Genomic DNA, 18,436 nt, shown 5'->3' with positions numbered 1-18,436 from the left:
ATTGAGAGAGAAAATCAGAGGAAGAGTAAAAAATAAAAAAATACGATAACAAAAATAATAAAAATGAACAATTAAATTAGGATTAAACAAAAAATATTAAGATGAAAATTAAAAAGGAAACAAAAGGGAACGAAAAAAGTGCGAAGAAAAAAATTGAAAAGAGGGAAGAAACAATAAGTAGGTAAATGAAGAAAAATGAATAACTAACAAGACGACGGAAATATGAGAAATCAGAAAATAGGAGACGAAAGAAAAATCGAAGAGAACGAAATAAAGAGAGCAACTGAAAAATTAAGTATAATTTAAATAAAAATGAAAAAAACAAGTGAAAAAAGAGGGGCACAAAAATTAAGAAAAAATGGAGAGAAATCAAATACGGATTCGAAAAGACACAAAAATTACGAAAGAAAAATACGTAAATGCATAAAAAATTAGAACAAGAGGAAGGTGAACAAAATACAATTGCGAAAAGAGTAGAAAGAGTGATTGAACAAAAGAAAATTAAAATGAAGAAAGTAAAATAAAAAGGAAGAAAAGAGGTTCAATTTGTATAGAAAACAAAAGAAAACAAATAAAGAATGAAAAAGGTACAAGGCAAACCTTGAAATAGAAAAGAAAACTGAATAATGTGAACGAAGACAGAGTAAAGAGTAAACATATAAATTAAAAAGTTAAAGAAAAAGGAAAAATAGAAGAGAGCAAAACGAAAAAAAGAAACAGAATAGTGCAGAGAAACAAAACAAGGAAGTAAAAATATATAAAGAAAAGCGCTAAAATGGAGAAACAGAGAAAGGGGGGAATAATAATACAGTGAAGACCCATTTTTATCAGCCCCTTGGTGAATTTTAGACTGATAAAACGGGGACATTGATAAAATCGAGACGTATATTTTTCTTTCTTTTTAAGAAATCGAAGCTCTTGCTTTTGGCCCTAGATATAGCCTCATACCCTTTCCTGATTATTTAGCATAAACTTCCCTTAAGGGAGTCTGACGGCGCTAAATAAAAAACATATTTTTTGCGTATTTCGAATCTAAGATAAGAAACAAATGTTCAAGAAAGGATTTACACGAATTCATCTTGGTTCGTCTGCTAGAGCGCCATCAAACTACCAACTATCAATTTTCATATGAAGCTGATAAAATCGGGGGCTGATTAAATCGGTTGCTGATGAAGTCGGGTCTTCACTGTAAAAGCAATAGGAAAAATTTCAATAAAAGATAAAATTCTACCAATAATCAGAAAGGGGAAAAAGAGTATAGAGCGAAAAATAGAAATTTAACAAATTAAAAATGAAATGAAAAACAATTTAATGATCACTACAAATAAATCAAGTCAAAGTACAAACCACTACAAATTACTAAGAACTCACCTAGGTTCGATTCTCAATCCCGCACATTAATTTTTCTACACCGAACAAAATGCAAATAACCTTAAGGTTCAAATATTCAGAATCGAAACAAGCCACGAAGAAGTGTGTAAAGAGGCCAAACAAAAAAATAGGCCAAATTAAGAAAATTAATAAACAATAATTAAAAAAGCTAGGAAAGAATATTGCGAGGAGCTCACGGAAAACAAATAGATGATAGATAAAACGAAAAGGAGCAAAAAAATGAGAAAATGCAGAGGAATAAAACGGAAAAAGGGCACAATGCTAAAAGAAATAAATGAAGAAATTTAAAAAAAATAAGAAGTACGAAAGGACCAGAGAAAAAAAGTAAACCACAGCAAAAAAGAAAAGAAAATCATGAATAGATAAAAAGTAAAGTGCACACTGCAGGATCAAAATGGGAATAAAGAAACAAAGGAAATATAAACAAACGAGATAGAAAACAGGGATAGAGTGAAAATAAAATAAAATTTGAAGAAAAAACATGATGAAAGCGAAGCACAAGAAGCAAAAAAGGGTGATAAAAGTTATGAAAGGTACTCAAGTTGTAAAAAAGGAATGAAAAAAACAGTGAAATCAAAGTGAAGATATAAAAGGAACAAACAAAAGAATATAAAAGTAAACATAATAAAAATGAAGGAAACAAACAAATGTAAAGGAGTTAGAAAAAATTAGGAAAACAGAAGAAAGAGAAGAAATGTAAAAATACAAAAAAACGCCAAGAAAAATTGTAATAAAATAACTAGTTGTTAAAAATTAAATTAAAGAATAAAAGAAGAAGAAATAACAAAAGGAAGAACATAAAAAATTGACATAATGAAAAAAGCCTAGTAATAGTAAAGAAACAGCAAAGCAGAAAATGAAACGAAGTAAACACGAATAAAATGAAAGCGATTTTCAAGAAAGGAACAAAAGAAAAGAATAGAAAAGAAAAAAATGAACAAACAGAAAAGAAGCTTATAGAGAATAAAATAAAGTAAAGAAAACAAAAGATAAACCATGAAGAAAGGTCAAATGACCGTTGTTCGGTAAAATCACCGTTGTTCGGTCAAATCACCGTTGTTAGGTCAAATGATCGTTGTTCGGTCAAATCACCGTTCTTTGGTCAAATCTCCGTTTTTCGGTCAAATCATCGTTGTTCGGACAAATGACCGTTGTTCGGTCAAATGACCGTTGTTCGGGCAAATGGCCGTTGTTCGGTCAAATGACTGTTGTTCGAGCAAATGACCGTTGTTTAGGCAAATGACCGTTGTTTAGGCAAATGACCGTTGTTCGGGCAAATGACCGTTGTTCGGGCAAATGATCGTTGTTTGGGCAAATGAACGTTGGTCGCTCAATTGACCGTTGTTCGGTCAAATGACCGTTGTTTGTTCAAATGACCGTTCTTCGGTCAAATGACCTGGTCAAATAACCATTGTTCGGTCAAATGACTGTTCGGTCAAATGACCGTTGTTTGGTCAAATTACCATTGTTCGGTCAAATGATGGTTGTTAGGGCAAATAAACGTTGTTCGTTCAGTTGACCGTTGTTCGCTCAATTGACCGTTGTTCGGTCAAATGACCGTTGTTTGGTCAAATGACCGTTGTTTGGTCAAATGACCGTTGTTTGGTCAAATGACCGTTGTTTGGTCAAATGACCGTTGTTTGGTCAAATGACCGTTGTTTGTTCAAATGACCGTTGTTTGGTCAAATGACCGTTGTTCGGTCAAATGACTGTTATTCTGTCAAATGACCGTTGTTTGGGCAAATAACCGTTGTTCGGTCAAATGACCGTTGTTCGGTCAAATGACCGTTGTTCGGTCAAATGACCGATGTTCGGGCAAATGACCGTTATTCGAGCAAATGGCCGTTGTTCGGTCAAATGACCGTTGTTCGGTCAAATGACCGTTGTTCGGGCAAATGGCCGTCGTTCGGTCCAATGACTGTTGTTCGAGCAAATGACCGTTGTTTAGGCAAATGACCGTTGTTCGGGCAAATGACCGTTGTTCGGTCAAATCACCGTTGTTCGGTCAAATCACCTTTGTTCGGGCAAATCACCGTTGTTCGGTCGAACGACTGTTGTTCGGTCAAATGACCGTTGTTCGATCAAATCATCGTTGTTCGGTCAAATGACCATTCGAGCTCCCATTTTCTCTACTTAGACAGTTGGCAGTTTGGAAATACTAATTGTTTCCAGTAAAAATATCCTGCATAAAGTAGATAAACTCCAAAAAAAAAAATATTCGAAGAGATAACTTTCGGCTACGTATTTTACAGCATTGTACGGCAATTAACATATGTTTGTTTGGCTTCAGTTTAGTATTGTGTTCGATTCGAAATGTAGTAAGTTTTAAAAACAAAATAATTAATTAAGGTTCACTCAAAATCGGAAAATTGATAGCCTCTCTGTATCCCATCAATAAATTCCACAACACAACCGCAGGTCGCTTTGATCCAAATAAAAATTGTCGTGCTGTACACAATGAACCCCATACATACGGAAAGCTTTGGTGCCGAGATCGGTTTTGACTGCGCTTCGCCAAATCGTAGTTCCTGTTTTTGATGGAATTTGTGTACTCTCCGGCGTAAAATCCCCTCAGGAACCCCTACCTGGTGCGTTCTTTTTTCCGACTTTAATGACCATAAACAATTACTGGTTTACTGGAACACACGCATTCAAGCTACGAACTCGTTACAAGTAAGACCACACTTTTTTCCACTTGTGGAAATTTCACACACAACACTACCCCACACTTCTCGACCTTCAAATCTGCTTTTCCAGCACCCGCAGGGCTCTGAATTGAACGAGACGCAGCAAGCGACAGGCCACCCTTACACTTAACCCACGTGCAGCAGAAGCAGCGTCACGGAACTAGCACCAGACCACTAGGTGTATCTCTTTTCCAGCTAAGCTCTCAAGGCTGTGTTCAGTAATTTTACTTCGAGTGCACTTTTCCTGGCCGCGCAGTTCGGTATCTGCGGAATGTTTTCCACTACTAACTAACTGGCAGACCGTTTGTTGTCGTCGTACACTTTTGCGCTGACCGCACCTTAGAGCACTCGGAATTCGGGAAGCGGTCAGTCAGATGGAAGCGCGGGAGAGAGACAGAGCGAGTCAAACAGAGGGCGGAAAGGCTGGATTTGTTTTTGTTTCTTTTTCCTCTTTTCCACGCGCGTTCAGGAAAAAAACAGACAGGCGAACGAGGCAGGCTGCGAAAATACTGTTGCGTGATTTTTGTTTTTCCCGGACTGCTGGTTTTAATAAACTTTGTTGTTGTTGTTGTTGTTATTGACTGACTGATTGATTGATTGGTTTTTTGTTTGCTACAGAGCGTAAGGGTGTAAGTTAGAAGAACAACGTTTTCAGCTCGGCCGACGAAAATCGACTGAACGCTCGCGAGAGTGGCGTTGAACAGAACAACTGCAGGCTGATCCCGCCCGCCTACGGTGATCCTTGGTGATGAGTGGAAATCTTCGGTCCGGGGGTACAGTAACTCACGGCGCGCTTCAATGTTTGAGGAAAACATGAGGAGAGCGAGAGCAAGAGTGTCCGTTGGAGTGTTTGAGAACGTGAGAGAAAGAGAGTGTCAGGCGGGGCTGGAAAACCATGTGACTCGGCAAGTATGGCTGGAAAAACCTCCTCGGGGGGAAAACAGGCTGAATGGGTGAACGAGGAGCTGTTGTTTTGTTTATATCTGGCTGGCGCATTTCGCTGCTGCTGGCTGGCGTTCTCTTTCGTATAGGGGAGGTGAGCGGCGTGTTGGATCTCGGAATGAGTAAAAACAGAACTGTTTAAAAAAGATTCAAGGAGACATTTGTAAACAAACGTGTTTAGCTCTTTATTAGGAAGTAGAGTGGAATTTCTTGGAGAATACATTTTATTCCACATCTCAACTTTTCATTGTAAAAAATGCACAAGACTGCTTTTAACGAGTTATTTAAGGTGGAAATAACTCTAAAAATATCGCAAAATCTGGAATATCTTTAAAAATTCAACAGACAGAAAGTTACTTTATTTTGCAAAAATACGTGTTTCAATACTTTGTGGAGGATTATAAGAACTTTGAAGAATGGCAAGCAACGAAAAAAATTCTTTTAAGGGGTCCTCCACATAAAATTTTCCATAGCTTGAAAACTATTAAATTTAGATGTATGGTGTCTTCAGCAATTTCTTTTGCTAGTGACATTTGCTACAACTTTGCTGAAGACATAATTAATTAGTTTGGAAAATGAATTTGGTATATCGCCTATCGCGGTGAATTGATCACTGAACGGTATATTTCTATAGATTCGCAATTATAAAGGCACGAACTTCTCCGAACAAACTATACTTTCAAAGGGGAGCGGGTCATTTGGAATAAAGTCATTTGGCATAAGGTCATTTGGCATAATGGACATTTGGCATAACGGTTATTTGGCATAATGGTCATTTGGCATAATTTGGAGAATTGATCACACTGAAGGTCATTTGGCATAATGGACATTTGGCATAACGGTCATTTGGCATAACGGACATTTGGCATACTGGTCATTTGGCATAACGGTTATTTGGCTTAATGGTCATTTGGCATAATTTTGATAATTGATCACACCGAAGGTCATTTGGCATAACGGACGTTTGGCATAATGGACATTTGGCATAACGGACATTTGACATATTTTTGCTAAGTGATCTCACTGAAAGTCATTTGGCATAACATACGAATGTGTAGTCTATCAGGTGAATGACCCATAAAGTTAAAGCTGTACTAAGCAATAATAATAATAATGTGTAATCTATTACCTAATATTGATTAAATTTCGAGTGAATCTTTAACATTTTATAACTGATGTTGCCTTCTTTTAAATATGAGCAGTTCTTTTGAGTTTCATTTCTGAAATTTTTGTGCTTGTTTATTCTTGCAATTATGGATTCTTTGCTATGACATACGTTTTAGTAAAGTATAGTGTAGAACTGCGATCCACCCGACGTAGGTTTTGTTTTGGCTATTATTATTATGATCGTCAATGAGTTTTGGTTTTCCATACAATGTTACAATAATTAAAATTATTCTGCTTTATATCATGAGCTGTTCTTTCGAATTATTTACTTTATCATTTGTGGATCTCGTCATGTTTTTTAAACGATGATTTATTGAATGAACTTACATATATTCAAGCGTCGGTTGTTACACTGCTCTAGCACTTGGGGCGAAGTCATTGCAATGCGGCTTTGCCGCATAACCGAGACCAAGGATCTGCTGGACGAGGTGGCCGCCGACCCGTCGTCGGAAGCGGCGGCCCCTTGCAAGCAAACCTGTGATCCACTCGTTTGCCCGGATTACTCAAACATAGAGGCTATAATTTAGTTTAAGTCCGACGGAGCGACAGCGACTTTAAGCGATTTGGCGTAGCCACATTAGTTGTAAATGTTGTTTTATTAATTGGTAAAGAAGAAGAATCTAATTAATTTGGGTTCAAGTTCAATTTTAGTACTATTGGTAAACCAACTCATTTAAAATCATTTGAATATTTAGGTAGTTGCCGTTATGCTCCAACATGTTATCAACATGTCAGCTGCTTACAACTGTATAACTAACTTTCCATCCAACGATGAACGTTATTGTCAACATACAATCAAAATACATAATACATACAAGAAAAGATATACTCAAAAATCCTGGTAATCAATAACTTTATCACTACATATACATATGCCAAAAGACCGTTATGCTAAATTATTGTTTTCTTTAACATAAAAATATTTGTACGGAAAGACCTTCAGCAGTAGCACGGCCTACAATTATGCCGAATTACCTGCCTTCTCGAACAGTTTTAAGTTATGTGTTTTCCCTGTAGTTGAAAAAATGGCAAATTACCTATAATATGCCAAATGTCCAATATGTCAAATGTCCATTATGCCAAATGACCTTCAGTGTTATCAATTCTCAAAATTATGCCAAATGTCCGTTATGCCAAATGAGCTGCAGTGTGATCAATGCTCAAAATTATGCCAAATGACCATTATGCCAAAAGACCTTATGGCAACTGACTTTATGCCAATTGACCCAGACCCCTTTCAAAGTGAACGGTTTAGACGCTATTATTTTTAGTACGAAAAAGACGTTTTAAAACATTGTGCATTCGTCTTCATCCAAAACTCGAATGTTCCAAAATTCCACGTTCGTTTGATAATAACTTCTCCTGCCTGCAACGAGCCCATACACTGACCGCAAAAAGAAACAGAACACTACTTCAGAGTCTGTGACGAGCCCTTCTCATGCACAATTCTCTTTCTATCTCGGGAACTCACCTGTAACTCGCGCAGAGAGCGCGAGTACCAATAACCGATCACTCTTACTCGCTCTCGCTCTCACAAGAAAGCACGGCGGCTCTGCTCGATTCAAGGTTCCAACTGTCATCCGTGTGTTCTGCCAGGGAGTTTCGCAGCATCCATGGTACCACGCCGCTGTCCTACCATCGGAACCGCGTGGCACACTTTTCTCCTGGTGGACAACACACTTGCGGGCTCTCGCTCTCTCCCGCTTGCTCCGGGTAAACACGGTCAGCTGGAATTTATATGTAGCATCATAAATACGTATCCTAGCTGAGTACGGCAACGCATCTGCACTCAGGCGGAACAGAAGATAAAAGCATTCGTCCGAGGGTTACGACCTGCAAACTTTCCTCCGTTAGAACGGATTTTGCGTGTTCTGTGTTTGATAGGCTCTTCGCTCCAGTTCAGGCCCCTGCCGTTATACTTTATGAACTCGGGAGGGCGGCCTGAGAAAACCGAACCGATTATGGTTAGTTTATTGTTAAGGAGAAAGTTATGGGAAAATAGGATTTCCGGTGCCACTTTCAGTTTATAGTTTTACGGGAAAGTGGAAAAATGTTCTGCCTGCGCTCGGTTTCAGGTTCCTCCGTTAAATTACAGCTCAATTAAACGCTGTCGTAAAATTTGCTACCCACTATTGATGGGACGGAGTTCCGAAAAACTTTTAATTACTCTTGAAACGGTGGGCTTCTGAAGAAACAAATATCAGCAACGACAAACACCCTGGATAATGACCAGGCGCATTTTAATAGTTTTTGGTTGGCAATCGCCGCTCCAACTAACGCTAGCTTCGGCCTCGTCTCATCAGTATCTAGCAGAACGACTTGGTCACACAGATGAAATTTTCTCCCTAGATAGCAATACAGTAAAGTGCAACCCATTCTTAAAGTGCATTAAGAGCGCATCAGCAATTAAAATTCCTCATTCGTGACTAGTAGTTTGTTCGTGATCACAGGTAGTGCTCCCTTTCGGATTTAGCGTCTATCTATGTAGCCAGATACTGATGAGGCGAAGTCGAAACTGGAGTTGCACAAAATGGTTTTAATTCTCCTTAGATATTGTTGCAAAGTAAAGCAGTATGAAAAGGTCCGAAAACTGATTTATATATTCGTTTTTTTTTTTCATTCATTTGCATCCCATCTTAGATGACTTTAAATTTACCTTGTGGAGTCCAGAAGTTGGTTTTTGAAACCTTAACAATTTTGTTTAAAAAGAACACAATCCGATCGAATCTGACAGAACTCAACAAACAATTGTCAGTTTAGTCTTCTAACTGACTCCTTTATCGAAAAATTTCAGCTCTGATCGGAATCGGAAAATATTTCCCGGTTTGGTGGGACCCTCTGGATTGTCTCATACCTTGGCAGACATGTATCGCTACTCAGCTAGAGAAGGACTATATGTCGAAAGGCAAAAATGTCGAAAAGCACAAAACGTAAAATATGTCGAAAGGAACAAAAAGTTGAATAAGTTAAAATGTCAGAAGGTGCGAAATGTCGTACATAACATAATATCGTAAGAGAGATAGAACGTCCGTCAATCACAAAATAAAGGGTCGAAAAAACCATCCTGCCGAAAATAACAAAATGTCGAAAGCGCAATAAGGGCGTAAGGGATGAAATGACAACAAAACAAAGTATAGAAAAGCAGTAAAGGTCGACAAAAACAAAATGACGAAAAGTATAAAAGGTTGAAAAGAACAGTGTCAAAAGAAAGACAAATGATCAACAAAATGTCGAAAAGAGTGAAATGTCTTATAGAACGAAATGCCGAAAAGAACAACATGTTATAGGCGACAAAATAACGAAAGAGACAAAACAACGAAATTGACAAAATATGGAGAAGGACCAAATGTCCAGAGTACATAATTGAGACGGAATGTCGAAAGGGCAGGATGTCAAAAGGTACAAAGCGTAACAGAAAATGTCGAAAGATGCAAAATGTCGAACAAAACAGAATTTCTAAAGAGATACTACGCCAAAACAAAAAAAAATTGCCGAAAAAGACATGTCGAAAAAAAAAATTAGAGAAAGCAAAGTGTTCAATATAACGAGATGTGGAAAAGAACTAGATGTTGAAGGAAACAAACTGGCAAAAGGGACAAAATGACGTTAGGAACAAAATATCGAAAAATAAAAAGCGATGAAAGGACAAAGCTGAGAAAAGGACTAAATGTGGAAAGGCACAAAACATCGATAAAAACAATGTGTCGGGAGGTCGAAAAAGTCGATATTTTGAAAAACGAAGGTCGAAATGTACAAAATGTCAAGATGATAAAATGCCGAACGGGCGAAAGGTCGAGTGTGACAAACGTAGAAAATGACACAAGTTCGAAAGGAACTAAATGTCAGAGACAAAATATCAAAACATCCAAAGGAACAAAATTTCGAAAGTGGTAATATGACGAAGAGAGCAAAAGTTTGAAGGGAACACAATCCCTAAAAGACAAAAATGCCCATAGGTATAAAATAGCGAAAGATAAAAAACGGCGTCAAAATGTGAAAACGACAAATGTCGAAAGAACAAAATGTCGCTAGGCGAACACACAAAAGGTTTTAATGGGCGGAAAATACCGAAAAGAACTATAGGTCAAAATCTCTCTCTTTCCAAACGTACAAACGCTCGTGGCCTTCGCGATAACACAAACCTGGTCACAAACGCGAACATGCAATTGCGATCATCCACACATACTTACGGCCGCGATCTCACCAACATTAAAACACCCCGATAATTAAGTGAACGTTCAGTACCTCTAAATGCACAAACGCAGCCTCAACCATTAACCTTCCGCTCACACGATCATGAATCGTACGCGCCCGGAAGTCTACCCTTGATCCTAGCAGCATAGCCTCATGTCTTCGGTCGAACCAATCAAAAAATGACACCCATATTCACGAGACAACTGGCGACATGACCGCGAACTCTAGTGATATGGGAGAACTCACTCTCTTCTAGCAAATGAATCATACTTTAAAAATGAAGTATCAGATTCCCGATCCGCGCAATCATCTGAAAACACAGGCGATATGTGAATGGATACACGATTATGAAATAGAGTTTATACACGCGAGGTTACATACACGTTAGCACATGCGACATACAAACGCACACGCTATATAACACGTTAACGTACAAATGCTCGAGTCCTTCGCGATGATACACACGATCCCAAAGTCCCTACGCCCGCACATATCTGAACCGTACAATGAATATCACATTAAGAATCACGGCCCGCTGCAATTGGCCTTAAGCAGTGTTTTAGTGAGTGACATTTCCCGTCTCATCTGCAATTGTAATTTTTATTTTGTCCTAATAACCCAAAAGTGGGCATAGCGGCCTCAAAGGAACAGTACGATGCAGGCTCGTGCTGCTTGCACTTCCGTTGAAAATCCTAAGCTAAATGGTACATATATTACCATAGACTTTGCCGATATAAATTCGGTATTCTTCCGTTGGCATGCTGCAGCGCCCGGTAGTTGTCGACCATGGGCTGACCGTGTTCGTCTTGGAGCATGCGGAAAAAACCTAGCTGTTCCTCGGAAATCGCCAGGGGCCTCTTCTGTACAATCCAGGTGACCGTTTCCGAACACGGAGGAGTAGTCAAACTTCCGCGGTAGGAAAAGTACGGTTCCCGCATTGACCCGATGAGTTCCTGTATGTTGAATACCGACGGGTCGGGCAGTGCAAAGCTAGTCTTCGGATATTGAACCATACCCAGGGCTGGAACCCAACCGTAGTAGACTCCAGTGGGCATACTGTGGAAAAATACTCCCAGCACGCTTAGGCCATTCGGTTGGTCACGAGCTTCCAAAAACGATCCATACATCTCGTTGAAGAAGACCAGATGCATCTCCATAGAGTACCGAAATCCGTCAACCACATGCTCGGCTCCTCGCTCCGAACTTGCTCCCCAGTGGAAGTGAAGACTGGCAAACCGGAAACGACCCCGCAGAGGACCACCCTGGGCAATGATGTGCTGGGTGTACGGATATTGAAACATGAAAACGACTGCAATTGACGCGAGACAATTATTATAAGTTAGTTTTTATTTTCTATCCCAACTAACCTGTATGTCCATCGTTGATTACACTCACGTGTATTGGATCCTGCTCATAACCCAAAAATTCCAATGGTTGAATTCCGGCGGGTGGTAAGGATCCGGCGGATAACAGTGGTATCGGACTTTGCTTCATCCCATTGCACATATCGTTGTATCGGTCCATTTGCGCAAGCCATATATTGAACCAATCAACTGTGAACATTTGAACGTTCTTCGAACCATCAAACAACAAATCTGATTAGGACTTACATTGTCCATCGATCCCTGCCAGTATCAGGATATACATCAATAGAGATAGTTGAGCATTCATAGCGGAGGTAGCTGCGTCACACTGCACTTGCTAACTGCTCTACTGCCCTATTTGAAAAGGTATTTTGTTGTTTTTCATTAAAATGATACCCGAGAAAAACATTTGCTTGAAGATCAATGTCTTTAGAAAAGTTTATGTTTTGAGCAACTCTACTAACTTTTAGTTTATATTTGAATTCATTTTCGGGGCAACTCGATCAATGAAACAAATTTAATAAGTGAAAAAAAATAATAATCGTGTCTTCAGCAAAGTTGTTAATTATTACATTTTGAACAACTTTGTTGAAAATTCTACATATGTTTGGCTTCACTTATAGGTGATAAACTATGTAAATTCTAAGCTACATTTTCTTGAGCTAACGATTTTAAGGTTTGCAAGTGCAACGCGTTTCATTCAAAAATAAATCTATGATTTTATATTGGCTTCAGCAAAGATCTTCAAAGTGTAACGATGATAAACCATCGCAAAACTTTACAAGAAAAAAATGTTGAATATTACCACTTTAGCCAAACATTCAAATCAATCCAACATGTTTTGATCTTGTTTACCTTTCCGATTTGTCCAGCTGTGCACTAATTAGAAAAGGTCCAGTTCCATGACGGGTTGATTTGCGTGCGCCCTAATCGCCGATGAAATTATTTAAAGATTAACATTCGAAACGCATATAAAAACAAAATCAACCAAAGCAGTGCTTTCACAAGCTTGGACTAAGGAAAGCTTATCACACCACTCATAATGTTCAGTTTGCATTTGTTTTACTGATATCGTTCACTCGTTCCAGAACACGCCAATGAGGTACAATCAGTGGTTGAGTTTTCATGGTGATGGAAGTAAGCAAATTATCTTGAATATTTTTTAAAAGTTGGATTTGAATGTTTCGTACTCCACTCGTCAGTAACTGGCACCAACTTGCTGTCAGTTAGACTATATATCCAAACTAACACCAAATTGGCGCCAGGTAAGTTTGTATATATATATATATATATATATATATATATATATATATATATATATATATATATATATATATATATATATATATATATATATATATATATATATATATATATAGATATATATATATATATATATATATATATATATATATATATATATATATATATATATATATATATATATATATATATATATATATATATATATATATATATATATATATATATATATATATATATATATATATATATATATATATATATAGTCTAACTGGCAACAAGTTGGTGTCAGTTACTGACGAGTGGAAGACAAAACATTCAAATCTAACTTTTATAAGTTTTTTTTTGCCCCTCGAGGAAAATTTAATAATGCATACTATCAGGCGGTCAGATTTCAACCAGACTCAGCCTGCATCTCAGGTTAAAACTCAGTATCAGGCTCACGTTTAGTATCAATCAGTGTTTCTAACTTGGAGTCAACTGCTGTGACTCAGTCTCAATCTGCGCCTCAAATTCAACCTCAGTCTCAATTTCAGTCTCAAACTCAGACTAAAGCTGACACTCAAACGCAGGCACGACTACAGTCTCAGCCCCAATCGCCTTGTGCAGGAAGGAAAAGCTTCCATAGCTTCGGTTCAATAGCCGCTTTTCCATAAAGCAAACTTCTATGTTGGAAAGCTAGTTAACTCCGTTTTCGTCGCTTTTAACAAAAATGGCATGACAAACCCACGTGAAATACCTCGTACATGTATTTTTACGAATAGTGCAATTGATGTATGTCTTAATCCCGACCTAACAACTCGCGATATTTCTACTGTCACGGTCAATATGACTGTTGATACAATAACCAAGAAGTATGTCTATTGTTCGTCATATCTGTAACATAATGAACCATCACCTTCTGATTATTTCAAAAGAGTAGTATCATGCTGTGGCAGCTCGGATAACAATTTGAGAGGCACCGAATTGATGGGGTACGTAAGTAGTACAAATCTGCACATACTTAATGTAGGACCCAGCATTTGCACGAGCTAGCAGAGAAGAGGTGTTAGATGTAATTCTGCTCTGACGGTATTACGCATGAATTAGCAAACCATCGTTATCTGATCATAAGTACAGCGTCTTTGATCACTTAAACGTCTTGCTGGATATCGTCACATATCGTAATCCCAGTGAGTTTTTTGCAGGTATTTCTGATATTTGGGCATTTACCCGTTATAATTGTGACAACCAAATCGATCAAATGGACGATTGAAAGTTTTGCTCCGTAGAAGTGACGGGAAAATATGGAATTATTCCAATTCTTCTTCAAAGAGGACATGAACACTTCAAGCATATTTTGAAAAAAGTTCTCACTTGTAGTTATGACTTTAGTCCGATCAGTCTGACCTCCTTCCTTCTCAAATCAGTAGAACATTTAATCGACCACTACATTCGAGATGTTAGCTTTGGCGAACACCCGCCGCATGCTACAACAGAGTAAGTTTACTATCACCCTGTTACACAATGCTGTGTTCAACATTGAAAAAGTTTTTTCACGAAATCCATTTCTTGCTATTGAAGGTGCTTTTGACAACGTGTCTTTCGAATCCTTTTTGGAAGCAACACGAGGTCATGGAGTACCTTTATGCATCGGGAACTGAATACACGCAATGCTTAGCGAACGACATCTGTGCTAATCGTTAAGACAAGTAGAGATAAGGAAACTGAATGTCTACGGATGTCTTCAAGGTGGTGTGCTGTCACCACTTCTGGGGAACCTTGTCGCCAATGGCTTGTTGAAGAAACTTGATCAGCTTGTCCGTTGTAGTTCTTTGACTCTGAAATTGTTGTTGCAGATCAAGTTAAGTACGTCAGTAATTCCTTACTCAAAACTTAAATGGACAGCTCGCATCGATTTCAGAATCAAGAGAGCTTGCATGACCTTCGGCCAATGCAGTCGGGCCTGCGGCAAATTTTGAGAACTCAAACCCAAGTACATTCAGTTGATCTACACAATTGCTGGACCAATACTAGCATACGGGTGCCTTGTGTGTTGGCAAAAAGGAGAAGTCATGACAATCCAATCAAATTAAAACCATCTTCAGAGGATGATCTTGATGGCGATGACGGGTGCGTTCTCGAAAACACCTACTGCTGCTCTAGAGGCACTCTTGACCATAATACCACTATAAGTGTTTCTAAAGCAAGAAGCACTTTCTTGTGCATACCATCTTAAAGTTGCTGGTCTCTGGAATAGTAACCTAACAGACTGTGGCCCCAAATGTTTACTTGGGATGAGTATACCCTTGCTCCCGGAGACCTTTAAAAACTTTTATTGTGAGAATTCCTCTTCGCGAGAAATGGCTGTCTGACTGGATGAATAATACGAAGTTCGTTTTACTGCCGGTTTTATGTTGGGCGGCCGGCGCCTATTGTCGTGAAATGAGCTTAAACCAATCTCATTCGCTTGGTGGATACTGTGCCGTATTCCAAGCAGAAATCTACGCGATTCTGTGTGACGTACAATCGACACTTCAACAGGAAATTTGCGATAAAAAAATCTATTTTTGCTCTGACAGTCAGGCTGCCCTAAAAGTGCTTAGTTCGGCTGATTCCAAATCGAACCTGGTATTCGCATGTCGAGCTCAAAGAACTTGGCATTTCAAATGCCATCTACCTTCTATGGGTACCTGGTCGTTCCGGTATTATTAAAAATGAACAGGCGGACGAATTGACCATAGCGGGCGCTCCGACTGACTTCGTTGGTCCAGAACCAGTTTTGTCACTTTCGATAAGTTGGATAAAGCACAAGATTCGCTCTTGAGCTGCATCCGAACATGCCAACCATTGACGTAGCTTGCAAGCTTACGCTCAAACAAAGACATGCCTGCCGGATGTGAGTCCAAAAATGTCAAAGAATTTACTGCATTTTTTCGAACCCAATTGCAGTATTCTAGCCAGGGCGCTAACTGGACACGGCAAACTCAATTATCATATGGCTACTATTCGGCGTGCTGAGTATTATTCGTGTGATCTTTGTAAATCCGATCACTGAGCGTCATATCATTTGATATGTAACTTCCCTGCAGTAATGTAACCGCGTATCCAGATTTTCCGTTCTCCATACGTAGATGAACCTATGTGCAGAGAAACTCAAGGACATGCTATTGTTCCTAAACCAGTGAGGTAAAGAGCTATGGTTTAAGTCGTATTTAAATGATCATATCTCTTCGGGGTGTTGTCGTTCTGTTATCCCTTCAGGAGTGTCAATATAATATATACCTTCAGGGGTGTTAAAATATCCGTTCAACGAGCAGTGTCTTTTATTCCCTTGGGGTGAAAAATACTTGCGTATTGTGTATGTTCTCTGCGTTGTTATCCCTAACCTTACCATTTCCCCAATCCTTCCCATCGGGAAATGATGAAAAGACAAATCACGACAAAACACAAATCTACGATCAACACTGGGAACATGCCATTTGAGCCAGTCACTACTGATTCCTGATTCCTTGGAGTGAAGCTTTAACTCAGACTCAGACTAAAGCTGACACTCGGACTCAGACACGACCACACTCTCAGCCTCAATTTTAGCTTCGGATCCAGACTCAGATTCAGCCTCAAATTCATCCCCTCAACCTCACTCTTAGCTTCAAACTGAGATTCAAACTCAGATCGTTCATCATATTCAACATCCAACTCAAACTCGAATCGAAATCTGAACTCGTTCTGTCAAAAACTCAATATCAGACTCGGATTCAGAATCAGTTTCTAATCTGGATGCAGACTCAATATTGGACACAGAAACTTCAAAGCGTTATTAGTACACAGTTACGGGTGTGATGTAGCTGTATGTAAGTCACTTCATTTGAGATAAAGCTACATGTTCACTTTGAATAACTATACTATCTCGTTTCCTGTAGGTCTAAGACGAGCTTACGTGAAGTCAAACATGTATTTTCCTGTAATACCAGCATTTTTGTTTCCTGTGATTGACTCATTTCACTACACTGACAGGGGCCGCTGCACTAGAGCCGTGATTCTCAACCTGGAAGCCGCGGACCTTTACGAGCCCGTGGAAACGTTTATGGGGGCCCGCGAAGATGAATATCTTTTCCGGTTGGATATTGAAATTTAAAGCTTTTTCGCAACAAACGGAAATTAACATATTAATATCAAACAAAATCGCGATCTTCATGGATAGTATTATATCAAATAAATGAACCAGCCACAAAAATAAAAGTGCCTGTAGCCTGTAAAGCGGGAAAATATAATTTTCGATTGACTTTTTTTGTTGGAGATGAACCACTGCGAGCAGTATTTAGATCTATTGTGGTTTCGATTGACTTAAAAAAATTCGATTGAAATCGCTTTGACCTATATTCATGTACTGTTGAATTGTTATTAAAAAGAAACGGATCTTTATACAGTTACACCACGTGAGAAACTGTGTACCGATAACGTTCAAAAGTTAAGTTCAGGCAGAAAATTTCATTGCGAAGAACAACATGCAACACGGCATCGAATATGACAACGCTAAAAAAAGATCCTGAATATATGGATGACGATGGGGTGCGCCTACACGACCTAGCGCCGCGCCTTGATCAGAACACATTAAAAAAAATTGAGAAAAAAAAATCGGTGTCATTCCCAACGGTGTTCGTGTTGGCAAATAACGCTGTGCACCTAACCTGGTCAGATTTCTACGTGTCAGTTTTGTAGCCAGACTAGGCACATTTTGGAAGACAATGCTTCAAAACCGCTAAGAAAAATTAAGCTACTACAACCAACACCAAAAAACTGTTTTCAACAGATGTTGATAAAGCAAAATCAATTGGCCAACAAATAACTGATGCGCTTTGTATATCGAAATTAACTTCCTGTACCGACAACGAAATAATAACGATTGGCCTAGTTTCTCCAAACCAACAACCAGCACAATAAATGCACAGCACAAAAAACACGGATTTACGACAGCGACCCGTAAGAGTATGCAACAAATAAAAACTTCGAACATCTTGTAAGCTGTACCGCTCAGGACATGCCCGTGAACAATAACGCAAGAGAAGGCAAATGGACTAACTCTCGAGTTGTGGACAAAACAGACAATGCATTAGCGCGAAGAAAACTGTTTTAACATGCAGCAGCAAGCAACATCCACAGGACCATCCCGCCCGCAGTAACTTTGTGTGGGTGTGGGGATCCTCCCACAACCGAGAGTAATTTCGAAGGGGTTCGTGATACGAAGAAGGCTGAGGACCACTGCTCTAGAGTTTGTCCAGTGGATAAGTAACAAATTCGTACATTTCTGATAGCAATAACGAGGCAATTTTGCTTCTGCTCTCTGTGAAACACGAAGGTAAGTATCGTGGCTTGGTTGTTCACTATGAGTCAAGCTTTGCTTTCAAACATATGTTAGAGAAAATGTCAAAAAGATCACTGTTTGAT

The 18,436-nt window shown here is 38.8% G+C and overlaps 3 protein-coding genes and 1 long non-coding RNA gene across 19 annotated transcripts in view; 1 reads left to right on the top strand and 3 right to left on the bottom strand.

Moving 5' to 3' along the window:
* Positions 1-4,780, bottom strand: part of LOC131677150 (uncharacterized) — a 60,417-nt gene extending 55,637 nt beyond the window's left edge. The window contains exon 1 of the mRNA XM_058956815.1: positions 3,867-4,780. The gene's annotated coding sequence lies outside the window, so the exon portion shown is untranslated. The remainder of the gene's footprint in view (positions 1-3,866) is intronic.
* LOC131677148 (cubilin) overlaps positions 1-18,436 on the bottom strand; it is a 237,919-nt gene that overhangs the window by 109,282 nt on the left and 110,201 nt on the right. The gene's annotated exons all lie outside the window — the stretch shown is intronic.
* On the bottom strand, positions 10,861-12,521 carry LOC131677149 (carbonic anhydrase 7-like). 2 transcript variants are annotated; one of them, XM_058956814.1, is made up of 4 exons: positions 12,211-12,521; positions 11,993-12,100; positions 11,750-11,935; positions 10,861-11,691 (listed from the first exon to the last, which is right to left on the bottom strand). In XM_058956814.1, exons 2-4 carry the CDS (start codon positions 12,051-12,053, stop codon positions 11,096-11,098), a joined length of 843 nt encoding a protein of 280 aa, XP_058812797.1. In that variant the 5' UTR covers positions 12,054-12,100; positions 12,211-12,521; the 3' UTR covers positions 10,861-11,095. The 2 variants fall into 2 exon arrangements, with proteins under 2 accessions (XP_058812797.1, XP_058812796.1); XM_058956813.1 differs by having other exon boundaries at positions 11,993-12,521.
* Positions 12,760-17,250, top strand: LOC131677151 (uncharacterized). 3 transcript variants are annotated; one of them, XR_009303291.1, is made up of 3 exons: positions 12,760-12,848; positions 16,639-16,842; positions 16,912-17,250. It is a non-coding gene; the product is annotated as an uncharacterized LOC131677151 (long non-coding RNA). The 3 variants fall into 3 exon arrangements; XR_009303290.1 differs by having other exon boundaries at positions 12,761-12,883; positions 16,739-16,842; positions 16,912-17,249; XR_009303289.1 differs by having other exon boundaries at positions 12,766-12,883.

This window comes from Topomyia yanbarensis, chromosome 1 (assembly GCF_030247195.1).
Source record: "Topomyia yanbarensis strain Yona2022 chromosome 1, ASM3024719v1, whole genome shotgun sequence".
In the NCBI taxonomy this organism is placed as follows: domain Eukaryota; kingdom Metazoa; phylum Arthropoda; class Insecta; order Diptera; family Culicidae; genus Topomyia; species Topomyia yanbarensis.
The sequence above is the reverse complement of the archived record's forward strand: the minus strand, read 5'-3'. Positions and strand labels throughout refer to the sequence as shown.

What these genes read in the sequence shown, in the direction of transcription:
- LOC131677149 (XM_058956813.1), bottom strand. Translation starts at nt 12,053, where the DNA reads ATGAATGCTCAACTATCTCTATTGATGTATATCCTGATACTGGCAGGG. An exon ending in GGCAGGGATCGATGGACAAT is followed by an intron (nt 11,936 to 11,992) that starts GTAAGTCCTAAT and finishes AAATGTTCACAG; the next exon opens with TTGATTGGTTCAATATATGG. An exon ending in AATCAACGATGGACATACAG is followed by an intron (nt 11,692 to 11,749) that starts GTTAGTTGGGAT and finishes CGTCAATTGCAG; the next exon opens with TCGTTTTCATGTTTCAATAT.